The following is a 13,688-nucleotide window of genomic DNA, read 5'->3' as shown; positions in this document are numbered from 1 at the left end:
CCTCCAGTTACTCTCTGTTTGGTTCCAGATATATGTCCAGGCTCCTCTCAAGTCTTTGTGAATATAACCTTCCAGTCTTAGGGTGTCATCCCGAGTTGATCACTCGCTAGCAGTTTTTAGCAGCCGTGCAAACGCATAGTCGCCACCCACGGAGGAGTGTATTTTCGCTTTGAAGAAGTGCGAACGCCTGTGCAGCAGAGCGCCTGTGCGATGATTGCTGCGACGAGTGACATGGTAATGACGTCAGATACCCGCCCGGCCACGCCTCCATTTTTCTAAACACTCCCAGAAAACGGTCAGTTGACACCCAGAAAGCCCTCTTCCTGTCAATCGCCTTGCAATCGGCTGTGCGTTTGGAATCGTCGCCAGAACCAGTGCAAAACCACAAAAGGACTTTGTACCCATACGTCGCGCATGCGCACTGCATGTGCAGATTAGCCATTTTTTTCACTGATTGCTATGCAGCGAACAACGGCAGCTAGCGATCAACTCGGAATGACCCACTTAGTTCCACGTACATCCAGTCTGTGTGTCTGTGGATGCCTTCTGTTATAAAGTATATTTCACTCTAGCTGTGCCTGTAAGTCACAAGCCTGCAGCATAATCAGTATGCGTGTTATTGCAATCTGCAGCCTGGACTCAGTTCATCTAGCAAGTCTCTCTGCAACTTAGTTCACACAGGCAGCACTCAGACTCACTACACACTCAGCAGTTCAGACCTCCCAACGTGACCCTCTCCAGGAGGGACAGAATGCTCTGTTCCTGGACTTCCCTCTTAATTTATGATTGTATGCAAATAGGATTTTAATTACCTACCGGTAAATCCTTTTCTCGTAGTCCGTAGAGGATACTGGGGCCCACATTAGTACCATGGGGTATAGAAGGGTCCACTAGGAGCCTTGGGCACTTTTAGAAATTAACAGTGCGTGCTGGCTCCTCCCTCTATGCCCCTCCTACCAGACTCAGTCTAGAAACTGTGCCTGAGGAGACGGACATACTTTGAGAGAAGGATTTAAAGGACAGTGGTGAGATTCGAACCAGCACACACGAAACAAGAGGAAAGCCATGCTAACCAAACTTGAACAGGAACAGCAACAGCTGAACCAACAACAATACTTAACCAAGTAATGGTGCAGGAAACACAAAGCACTGGGGGTGCGCCCAGTATCCTCTACAGACTACAAGAAAAGGATTTACAGGTAGGTAATTAAAATCCTATTTTCTCTTACGTCCTTGAGGATACTGGGGTCCACATTAGTACCATGGGGATGTACCAAAGCTCTCAAACCGGGTGGGAGAGTGTGGAGGTTCTTGCAGAACTGATTGACCAAATTGAAGGTCTTCAGTGGCTAAAGCATCGAACTTGTAGCACTTAGCAAACGTGTTCGAACCCGGCCAAGTAGCTGCTCGGCAGAGCTGTAAAACTGAGACACTCCGGGCAGCCACCCAGGAAGAACCCACTGACCTAGTAGAGTGGGCCTGTTCAGATCTTGGAACCTGCAAACCTGCCATAGAGTAAGCATGCTGGATAGTAAGCCTGATCCAGTGAGCAATAGACTGCTTTGAAGCAGGACATCCCATTTTATTGAGATCATAGAGAACAAACAGCGAGTCCGACTTTCTGTAACGAGCTGTCCGCTTCACATAAATCTTCAAAGCCCTCACGACATCCAGGGATTTTGAGGTAGAAGAGGTGTCGGTAACCACCGGAACCACAATAGGTTGGTTGATATGAAATACAGACACCACCTTTGGAAGAAATTGCTGACGAGTTTTGAGTTCAGCTCTATCCTCATGAAAAATCAAATAGGGGCTCTTGTGAGACAAGCCCCCAGTTCCAACACCCAACTGGCTGAAGCCAGGGCCAACAGTGTGACGGTCTTAAACGTAAGAAACTTCACGACAACCTCCTGTAAGAGCTCAAACCATTCCCATTGGAGGAACTGCAACACCAAGTTGAGATCCCAAGGTGCCGTGAGAGGCACAAAGGGTTGTTGGATGTGCAGAACACCCTTCAAGAACGGCTGAACCTCAGGAAGGGAAGCCAATTGTTTCTGGAAGAAAACGGAGAAGGCAGAAATTTGGACTTTTATGGAGCCCAGGCACATGCCCACATCCACACCTGACAGAAAACATCCCAGTTGATACTCCACCGCAGGAAATTTCCTGTTCTCACACCAAGAGACATATTTTTTCCAAATACTGTGGTAATGCTTAGACGTTACCCCTTTTCTGGCTTCGATCAAAGTCGGAATAACCTTATCCAGGGCTCCTTTCTGGGCTAGAAATTGACACTCAGCTTCCATGCCGTCAAACGTAGCCGTGGTAAGTCTTGATAGACGAACGGCTCCTGTTGTAGGAGATCCTCTCGAAGAGGTAGAGGCCACGGATCCTCCAGGAGCATGTCCAGTAGATCCGCGTACCAAGCCCTTCTTGGCCAGTCCAGAGCAATGAGAATTTCTCTAACCTTTTCCCTTTTTATCCTTTTGAGAATATTTTGGATCAATGGAAGTGGCGGAAACACATACACCATCGCCAGAGCGTCCACCGCCACTGCCTGTGGGTCCCTCATCCTGGAACAATACCACTGGAGCTTCTTGTTTAGATGAGAGGCCATCATGTCAATTTGTGGAATGCCCAACCTACGTGTCAGGCACCCGAACACCTCCGGGTGGAGGCCCCACCCTCCTGGGTGGAGATTGTGTCTGCTAAGGAAGCCCGCTTCCCAGTTTTCTACTCCAGGAATGAAGACTGCCGACAACGCCACCGCGTGTCTTTCTGCGCAGAGGAGAATTATTGTCATCTCTGACAGTGCTGCTCTGCTCTTCGTTCCACCTTGTCGGGTTATGTACGTCACATTGACTAAACTTGAATGGCTCGATCTTGAAGAAGATGTGATTCCTGTAGGACGCTGTATATGGCCCTTAGTTCCAGAATGTTGATTGGAAGAATGGTTTCCTGACTTGACCATTTTCCTTGGAACTGTTCCCCTTGGGTGACTGCTCCCCAACCTCTGAGGCTTGCACCTGTGGTTAGCAGAATCTAATTTTGAATCCCGAACCTTCGGCCCTCAGTCAGGCGAGAAGTCTGAAGCCACCACAGAAGAAAAATCCTGGCTTTTGGCGACAGACTATCCTCTGGTGCATGTGGAGATGCGATCCGGACTATTTGTCCAACAGGTCGAGCTGGAAGGGCCTTGCATGAAATCTTCCGTACTGTAGCGCCTCGTAGGTAGCTACCATCTTCCCCAGAAGGCGAATGCAGAGATGCACCGATATCCGGGTTGGTTCCAAGACATCCCGCACCATCGACTGGATTACCAACGCCTTTTCCAATGGAAGGAAAACCTTCTGTGCCTCCGTATCCAGTATCATCCCTAGGAACGGAAGCCTCAATGTTGGTTCCAGGTGAGATTTTGGAAGGTTCCGAATCCACCCGTGATGCCGGAGTAGTCGAGTTGAGAGGGCAATGTTGTCCAACAACCTCTCCCTGGATGGTGCCTTGATCAGCAGGTCGTCCAGGTGGGAGTTCCTGAAACTCCAGTCTGTAACCCTAGGCGATAAGCTTTATGACCCAGGGATCCTGGAATGATGTCGCCCATATGTGACTGAAATCTCTTAATCGGGCTCCCGCCTTGCCTGTCTTCCAGGCAGTGCGGTCCACCGTCATGCTTAAGGCTTAGAGGAAGCCAAACCTGAGTGCCATTCCTGTGAACCTGCAGTTGCTGATTTTTTGGGTTTACCTCTATAGCCTTTGAAGGCTGTAGAAGAACCTTTGGTCTTATTTTAAAAATTCTCTGTCCGAAAGGACTGCAGAGTCGGAGCCGAATAGGTCTTCCTAGTTGAGGGAGCTATGGAAGGAAGGTATGTAGACTTACTCGCCGTAGCCTTGGATATCCACGTATCCAGTTCATCTCCAAACAGGGCCTCATCGGTGAATGGTAGGCTTTCCATACCCTTTCTGGAATCCGCATTGCATTTAGCAAGCCTATCTCTTGTATGGCCTCTACCATAAAATTTGCAGAGTTATGTTTATAGTGTAGGAGTAAAACAACCTCCCCTTGAGTAAGGAATCTAATCCCTTAAGTAGGTTACCTGACCATTTTGCAATGGCTCTTGTGATCCAAGCACAAGCTATAGTAGGTCTCTGGGCTACTCCCGCAGCTGTGTACAGAGATTTGAGAGTGGTCTCAGTCTTGCGGTCAGCCGTGTCTTTTAAGGAGGCTGCCCCCGGGACAGACAAGACTAGCTTGCGTGACAATCTAGATACCGATGCATCAACAATCGGTGGGTTTTCCCATTTTTTCCTATCATCCTGAGGAAAAGGAAGGATGTAATTGAACTTTTAGGGATCTGAAACCTCTTGTCAGGATTAACCCAAGTTTCTTCAAATAGGGAATTTAATTCCTGAGATGCAGGGAAAGTAGCAGAGGATTTCTTTTTTTTACATTAAAATAAGATTCCTCATCATCTCCTGTCACTGTGTCATCTTTGATGTGCAGGACCTCCCTAATAGCTTCTAACAGGGCCTGTATTCCTTGTGACAGGGCTGCATCCCCCCCACCTAAGTCCACCTCACCCTCCTCTGGGTCTGACACATCATCATCAGAGTCAATCTGCAATATTTGGGCCAGTGTACGCTTTTGTGGACAAATGGCAGGGGTCTAAGACGCTGGTATTGGACCGGAATCTCTATTCATCAGGTCATCCACAGACTGTCTTAATTGTTGCGTCTCTTTCTCATTATGGGACAATTTAGCAGAAATATTTGAGATCATCCCTTTTAGAGAATCCAACCATGCTGGTCGGATCCACTAGCCGGAGAATGTGTACTATCCTGAGTACATTTTAGTGATCCCCCCCTGGGGAAGAAAAACACTCTGCAGTGCATGAAACACACTCCTTGCCTGCCATTGTAATGTGAAAATATACACACACACACACACACACACACACACACACACACACACACACACGAGAAAAGTTAAGCTCAGTTAACCCACACAGAGCCCTTCTAGGGAGACACAGAGTATGATGGAACCAGCCAGACAGCACCCTTCTTGCTAAAGCTGAGCTTAGCTGGGTCGCAGACTAAATACCCCTAATAGGGTATCAGTAAACTTATACTGCTCCCCCACCTCCTGCTATGACCCCCTGGTACCGCTGAGGTAATCTGGAGTTCTTGTGGAGGAGCTGCGCTTCTCTGCCTGTCTGTTCAGTCTGTTCTGCAGAGGTAAAATGGCGCTAGTGAGCCGCTGGATTCGCTCATAGTGAAGCCCCGCCCCTTAATGGCGCGCGGTCTTCCCGGTGTTTTATACTGGCTGAGGTTATATTTTTGCTTTACAGTGGGTTAGAACCCCTGTAAGCTGTATTGCCAGTGTGAGTATTTAGCTGTGGCTTCAGCTCGCCCCTCACAGCGGAACACACATAACAGCCTGCATGTCCATGAAGCCTGGAGCAGCAGCCTGCCTGTCAGAGCTGTGCTCCTACCCTCATGCCGCCATTACCGCCGGCGACCGCTAACCGGGACGCCAGCTTCCTACTCACCAATCTTCTCACTTCTGGCTCTGTTAGGGGTGGCGGCGTGCTGCGGGAGTGTACGCTGGCCTTGGTGGGGCCTGCAAATGGCTCCCTAAGGAGCTCAGTGTCTTGTCTTCCTGTCAGCGGGGAACGGGACCATTAACCCTGTAAGAGGTTGGGCCGTTCCCCCTCCTAAGTCCCACGAAGCAGAAAAAATAACCAACAGAAAAAATAAATGCAGAAAATAAGATTTTACTCACCGGTAAATCTATTTCTCGTAGTCCGTAGTGGATGCTGGGAACTCCGTAAGGACCATGGGGAATAGCGGCTCCGCAGGAGACTGGGCACAACTAAAGAAAGCTTTAGGTCACCTGGTGTGCACTGGCTCCTCCCACTATGACCCTCCTCCAAGCCTCAGTTAGGACACTGTGCCCGGACGAGCTGACATAATAAGGAAGGATTTTGAATCCCGGGTAAGACTCATACCAGCCACACCAATCACACCGTATAACTCGTGATACTATACCCAGTTAACAGTATGAATATAACTGAGCCTCTCAACAGATGGCTCAACAATAACCCTTTAGTTAGGCAATAACTATATACATGTATTGCAGACAATCCGCACTTGGGATGGGCGCCCAGCATCCACTACGGACTACGAGAAATAGATTTACCGGTGAGTAAAATCTTATTTTCTCTGACGTCCTAGTGGATGCTGGGAACTCCGTAAGGACCATGGGGATTATACCAAAGCTCCCAAACGGGCGGGAGAGTGCGGATGACTCTGCAGCACCGAATGAGAGAACTCCAGGTCCTCCTCAGCCAGGGTATCAATTTTGTAGAATTTAGCAAACGTGTTTGCCCCTGACCAAGTTGCAGCTCGGCAAAGTTGGAAAGCCGAGACCCCTCGGGCAGCTGCCCAAGATGAGCCCACCTTCCTTGTGGAATGGGCTTTTACAGATTTTGGCTGCGGTAGTCCTGCCGCAGAATGCGCCAGCTGAATTGTGCTACAAATCCAGCGAGCAATAGTCTGCTTAGAAGCAGGAGCACCCAGTTTGCTGGGTGCATACAGGATAAACAGCGAGTCAGTTCTCCTGACTCTAGCCGTCCTGGAAACATAATTTTTCAAGGCCCTGACTACGTCCAGTAACTTGGAATCCTCCAAGTCCCTAGTAGCCGCAGGCACTACAATAGGTTGGTTCAAGTGAAAAGCTGATATCACCTTAGGGAGAAACTGGGGACGAGTCCTCAATTCTGCCCTATCCATATGGAAAATCAGATAAGGACTTTTATATGACAAAGCCGCCAATTCTGATACACGCCTGGCCGAAGCCAAGGCCAATAACATGACCACTTTCCGCGTGAGATATTTTAGATCCACGGTTTTTAGTGGCTCACACCAATGTGATTTTAAGAAACTCAACACCACGTTGAGAACCCAAGGTGCCACTGGAGGCACAACCGGGGGCTGAATATGCAGCACTCCTTTTACAATGTCTGAACTTCAGGTACTGAAGCTAGTTCTTTCTGGAAGAAAAACGACAGAGCCGAGATCTGTACCTTAATGGAGCCTAATTTTAGGCCCATAGACACTCCTGCTTGTAGGAAATGCAGAAATCGACCTAGTTGAAATTCCTCTGTTGGGGCCTTTTTTGGCCTCACACCAAGCAACATATTTTCGCCATATGCGGTGATAATGTTTTGCAGTTACATCTTTCCTGGCTTGAATCAGCGTAGGAAGGACTTCCTCCGGAATGCCCTTTTCCTTTAGGATCCGGCGTTCAACCGCCATGCCGTCAAAACGTAGCCGCGGTAAGTCTTGGAACAGACAGGGCCCCTGCTGCCGCAGGTCCTGTCTGAGCGGCAGAGGCCATGGGTCCTCTGATATAATTTCTTGAAGTTCTGGGTACCAAGCTCTTCTTGGCCAATCCGGAACCACGAGTATCGTTCTTACTCCTCGCCTTCCTATTATTCTCAGTACCTTTTGTATGAGAGGCAGAGGGGGGAACACATAAACCGACTGGTACACCCACGGTGTTACCAGAGCGTCAACAGCTATCGCCTGAGGGTCCTTTGACCTGGCGCAATATCTTTTATAGCTTTTTGTTGAGGCGGGACGCCATCATGTCCACCTGTGGCCTTTCCCAATGGTGTACAATCCTTTGGAAGACTTCTGGATGAAATCCCCACTCTCCCGGGTGGAGGTCGTGTCTGCTGAGAAGATCTGCTTCCCAGTCGTCCACTCCGGGAATGAACACTGCTGACAGTGTTAACACATGATTTTCCGCCCATCGGAGAATCCTTGTGGCTTCTGTCATCGCCATCCTGCTTCTTGTGCCGCCCCGTTGGTTTACATGGGCGACTGCCGTGATGTTGTCTGATTGGATCAGTACCGGCTGGTTTTGAAGCAGAGGCCTTGCCTGACTCAGGGCATTGTAAATGGCCCTCAGTTCCAGAATATTTATGTGTAGGGAAGTCACCTGACTTGACCAAAGTCCCTGGAAGTTTCTTCCCTGTGTGACTGCCCCCCAGCCTCAAAGGCTGGCATCCATGGTCACTAGGACCTAGTCCTGTATGCCGAACCTGCGGCCCTCTTGAAGATGGGCACTCTGCAGCCACCACAGTAGAGATACCCTGGTCCTTGAAGACAGGGTTATCAGCCGATGCATCTGAAGCTGTGATCCGGACCACTTGTCCAACAGGTCCCACTGAAAAGTTCTTGTATGGAACCTGCCGAATGGGATTGCTTCGTAGGAAGCTACCATTTTTCCCAGGACTCGCGTGCAATGATGCACCGATACCTGTTTTGGCTTCAGGAGGTCTCTGACTAGAGATGACAGCTCCTTGGCTTTCTCCTCCGGGAGAAACACTTATTTCTGTTCTGTGTCCAGAACCATCCCCAGGAACAGTAGACGTGTCGTAGGAACCAGCTGTGACTTTGGACTGTTTAGAATCCAACCGTGCTGTTGTAGCACTTTCCAAAATAGTGCTACCCCGACTAGCAACTGCTCCTTGGACCTTGCCCTTATAAGGAGATTGTCCAAGTACGGGATAATTAAAACTCCCTTTTTTCGAAGGAGTATCATCATTTCGGCCATTACCTTGGTAAACACCCTCGGTGCCATGTACAGTCCAAACGGCAGTGTCTGGACTTGGTAATGGTAATCCTGTACCACAAATCTGAGGTACTCCTGGCGAGGATGGTAAATGGGAACATGCAGGTAAGCATCCTTGATGTCCCGGGATCCCATGTAATCCCCCTCGTCCAGGCTTGCAATAACCGCCCTGAGCGATTCCATCTTGAACTTGAATTTTTTTATGTATGTGTTCAAGGATTTTAAATATAAAATGGGTCACACCGAACCATGCGGTTTCGGTACCCCAAACCGTGTGGAATAGTAACCCCGTCCTTGTTGAAGTAGGGGCACCTTGAGTATTACCTGCTGGGAATACAGCTTATTAATTGCCTCTAGCGCAGCCTCCCTGCCTGAGGGAGTTGTCGGCAAGGCATATTTGAGGAAACGGCGGGGGGGGAGACATCTCGAATTCCAGCTTGTACCCCTGAAATAATACTTGAAAGAAACAGGGATCCACCTGTGAGCGAGCCCACTGATTGCTGAAATTTTTGAGACGGTCCCCCACCGTACCTGGCTACACCTGTGGAGCCCCTGCGTCATGCTGTGGACTCAGAGGAAGCGAGAGAAGAATTTTGATTCTGGGAACAGGCTGACTGGTGCAGCTTTTTCCCTCTTCCCATGTCTCTGTACAGAAAGGAAGCACCTTTGACCCGCTTGCTTTTCTGAAGCCGAAAGGACTGTACCTGATAATACAGTGCTTTCTTAGTCTGTGAGGAAACCTGAGGTAATGGATACGAGGTCCCAGAGACCATCCCCAAATAATTCCTCACCCTTATAAGGCAGAATCTCTATGCGCCTTTTAAAGTCAGCATCACCTGTCCAGTGACAGGTCTCTAATACCCTCCTGACAGAATGGACATTACATTCATTTTGGATGCCAGCCGGCAAAATATCCCTCTGTGCATCCCTCATATATAAGACAACGTCTTTAATATGTTCTCATGTTTGACACTGTCACCGACCACGCTGCAGCAGCACGATCTGCAGGTCTCAGTCTAGTACCTGAGTGTGTAAATACAGACTTCAGGATAGCCTCCTGCTTTTTATCAACAGGTACCTTCAAAGTGGCCGTTCCTAAAACGGCAGTGCCACCTTTTTTGACAACCGTGTGAGCGCCTTATCCACCCTAGGGGATATCTCCCAGCGTAACTTATCCTCTGGCGGGAAAAGGTACGCCATCAGTAACTATTTAGAAATTACCAGTTTCTTATTGGGGGGAACCCACGCTTTTCACACACTTCATTCATTCATCTGATGGGGGAACAAAACACTGCCTGCTTTTTCTCCCCAAACATAAAACCCTTTTTTAGTGGTACTTGGGTTAATGTCAGAAATGTGTAACATTTTTTTTATTTTTATTTTATTGCCGGGATCAAGTCACGGATGTTCCTAGTGGATTGTGTATATGTCTCAACCTTGTCGACACTGGAGTCAGATTCCGTGTCGACATCTGTGTCTGCCATCTGAGTGAGCGGGCGTTTTTGAGCCCCTGATGGCCTTTGAGACGCCTGGGCAGGCGCGGACTGAGAAGCCGGCTGTCCCACAGCTGTTACGTCATCCACCCTTTTATGTAAGGAGTTGACACTGTCGGTTAATACCTTTCACCTAACCATCCACTCTGGTGTCGACCCCACAGGGGGTGACATCACATTTATCGGCATCTGCTCCGTCACCATATAAGCCTCCTCATTAAACATGTCGACACAGCCGTACCGACACACCGCACACACACAGGGAATGCTCTGACTGAGGACAGGACCCCACAAAGCCCTTTGGGGAGACAGAGAGAGAGTATGCCAGCACACACCAGAGCGCTATATAATGTGGGGATTAACACTATAACTGAGTGAAATTTCCCCAATAGCTGCTTGTATATATAATATTGCGCCTAAATTTAGTGCCCCCCCTCTCTTTTTAACCCTTTGAGCCTGAAAACTACAGGGGAGAGCCTGGGGAGCTTTCTTCCAGCTGCACTGTGAAGAGAAAATGGCGCCAGTGTGTCTGAGGGAGATAGCTCCACCCCTTTTTCGCTGACTTTTCTCCCGTTTTTTTCTGGATTCTGGCAGGGGTATTTACCACATATATAGCCTCTGGGGCTATATATTGTGGTATTTTTGCCAGCCAAGGTGTTTTTATTGCTGCTCAGGGCGCCCCCCCCCAAGCGCCCTGCACCCTCAGTGACCGGAGTGTGAAGTGTGTATGAGGAGCAATGGCGCACAGCTGCAGTGCTGTGCGCTACCTTGGTGAAGACTGATGTCTTATGCCGCCGATTTTCTGGACCTCTTCTTGCTTCTGGCTCTGTAAGGGGGACGGCGGCGCGACTCCGGGACCGAACACCAAGGCTGGGCCTGCGGTCGATCCCTCTGGAGCTAATGGTGTCCAGTAGCCTAAGAAGCCCAAGCTGGCTGCAAGCAGGCAGGTTCGCTTCTTCTCCCCTTAGTCCCTCGCTGCAGTGAGCCTGTTGCCAGCAGGTCTCACTGAAAATAAAAAACCTAATTCTATACTTTCTTTCTAGAAGCTCAGGAGAGCCCCTAGTGTGCATCCAACCTCGGCCGGGCACAAAATCTAACTGAGGCTTGGAGGAGGGTCATAGTGGGAGGAGCCAGTGCACACCAGGTGACCTAAAGCTTTCTTTAGTTGTGCCCAGTCTCCTGCGGAGCCGCTATTCCCCATGGTCCTTACGGAGTTCCCAGCATCCACTAGGACGTCAGAGAAAACTCTTCAGGAGCTTCCCTAAGCATGACCGGCTCCTCCGGGCACATTTTCTAAACTGAGTCTGGTAGGAGGGGCATAGAGGGAGAAGCTAGCGCACACTGTTTCTTAAAGTGCCCAAGGCTCCTAGCGGACACGTCTATACCCCATGGTAAAATTGTGGGCCCCAGTATCCTCTAGGACGTAAGAGAAAGGTGTTTCACCACAGGTGATGGCAATCATAAATTAAGAGGGAAGTCCAGGAGCAGAGCATTCTGTCCCTCCTGGAGAGGGTCATGTTGGGAGGTATGGGAGCTGATTGCTCAAGCAGGTAACCACCACCTGGCTAAATTTCCTACAACTCACACCTCATTGCTTCAGTTACCACAGTCTTAGATCAGAACTATTCAGCCAGCATATCCTGCTAACCCGACCTGCAATTAACTCCTGTTTTGCTGTGTATTTGGTTTTCTTCAAGTCCTGCTGTCTTAAGTTACACTAGCCTTGTTTGCATAACCTTGCCAAAGTTTGTTTGTTATTAACCCCAGCTTTGCAAAGTCATCCTGTATTCCGTCTGTCTGCAAATGACCCTTGCCTTGCCAGCTACTACACTTCAAGCTAATTACCTTGTGGTCTCCAGCCTAAATTGTCTGATAGTAAATGTGCGATTTATCCTCTGAAGCAACAAATGTTGGATCCCAATAGCAGAAATTCTCTGTGATCTGTGTGTGAAGCACGCAAAGCATAGTACCCAATAACTGCTGGTATCGGGGGATAAGGACGCCGGCATTGGGGCTAATAGAACAGCCACCGGTGAACCTATAAGTCACGGTGAAATAGGATATCCCCCAAACAGTTTTCATGCTGTATTAGAAAGGCAATTGACGTTTTACAGCGAAAGCAAAAACAAATGGTCAAAAACATGAGAGTCAGTGAAAGTAATGTATGAGGGATGTGAAGTGGGAGTATATGCTACTGGTACTCACATGCACAGAGCAATAGATTGTTGCAGCTTTGAATATGCAAGCAACTGTGTGGTTTATAGTGAGCGCATTGTATGCCTGCAATTTGGTGTAATTCTGTCCAGTTCTGCATCAGGCCCTTTCTATCTAAATGCTGGGTTTCAAGTACACCAAAGTAACAATCATGCATATTATTATATCAGCCAAGATACTTTCACACTAATTACTTCTCTCCTTGTATGACCCACTAAACCCAATGTATCTGAATATACATCTGAGCACTCAATGCTGTCCTTTTATGTTAGAATATTAAGCTAATACAAATAAATCCAACTAAAGGTGCAAACACATGGTGCGATACTGACTTGTGTGCGATTTTGACTATGCAATTCTGACTATGTGATACTATGTGTGCTTGCAATTTTGGCTATGTGCAATTTTGGCTATGTGCAATTTGACTATACTTTGTACTAGATCGTCAAAATTGATTTCCCTGCAGTGTCTATTTGTCTTGTGATACCGACCCACGGGACCACACATCAGTATCGCAAGCTGTATACACATGGGACCTGATCACTCGCTAGCTGTTTTTTGCAGTCCTGCGTTCGCATAGTCGCCGCCCACCAGGGAGTGTATTTTAGCTGTGCAAGTGTGCGATCGCATGTGCAGCCGAGCGGTACGAAAAAACTTTGTGCAGTTTCTGAGTTGCCCAGGACTTACTCAGCCGCTGCGATCACTTCAGCCTGTCCGGGGCCGGAATTGACGTCAGACACCTGCCCTGCAAACGTTTGGACACGCCTGCATTTTTCCAACCACTCCCTGAAAACGGTCAGTTGCCACCCACAAACGCCTTCTTCCTGTCTATCTTCTTGCAGTCGACTGTGCGAATGGATTCTTCGTAAAACCCATAGCACAGCAACGATTCGCTTTGTACCCGTGCGACGCGTCTGTGCATTTCGGTGCATACGCATGCGCAGTACTGACCTGATCGCAGCTCTGCAAAAAAAACTGGCGAGCGATCAGGTCTGAATTACCCCCATGGTGCGATTTGCACTAACTTTCCTTGCGATTTTTACCATATAGTCAAATTTGCAAGGCTATATTGCACCTTTACACCTCTACCATGTTCCATCTGTGCAAACATTAAGTACTGGATTTATTCACTAGTGTGAAGAAATAAGTCTGATAACTTGCCTGATCAATGTAAAACACTGTTCCAGCTCTTATCTCCCTCCTCTGTTTGAGGTCAGATTCCGTAGTGTCTCTTGACAAAGCAATGTACTCAACTTCTCGCTTCGTCAGCTCCTGTAATGACCAGAAATACATTATTTATTTATTATTAGTTATTTATATAGCGCACACATATTCCGCAGCGC

The 13,688-nt window shown here is 48.5% G+C and overlaps 1 protein-coding gene across 2 annotated transcripts in view; it reads right to left on the bottom strand.

Annotated features, from left to right (window-relative positions):
• The window catches only part of VWA8 (von Willebrand factor A domain containing 8), an 875,413-nt gene that overhangs the window by 716,304 nt on the left and 145,421 nt on the right, over positions 1 to 13,688 (bottom strand). For both annotated transcript variants that reach the window (XM_063952874.1, XM_063952875.1), the window contains exon 5: positions 13,507 to 13,617. In XM_063952874.1, coding sequence (XP_063808944.1) covers positions 13,507 to 13,617 — 111 coding nt within the window. The remainder of the gene's footprint in view (positions 1 to 13,506; positions 13,618 to 13,688) is intronic.

Source organism: Pseudophryne corroboree, chromosome 2 (assembly GCF_028390025.1).
Source record: "Pseudophryne corroboree isolate aPseCor3 chromosome 2, aPseCor3.hap2, whole genome shotgun sequence".
Lineage (NCBI taxonomy): Eukaryota > Metazoa > Chordata > Amphibia > Anura > Myobatrachidae > Pseudophryne > Pseudophryne corroboree.
The sequence above is the reverse complement of the archived record's forward strand: the minus strand, read 5'-3'. Positions and strand labels throughout refer to the sequence as shown.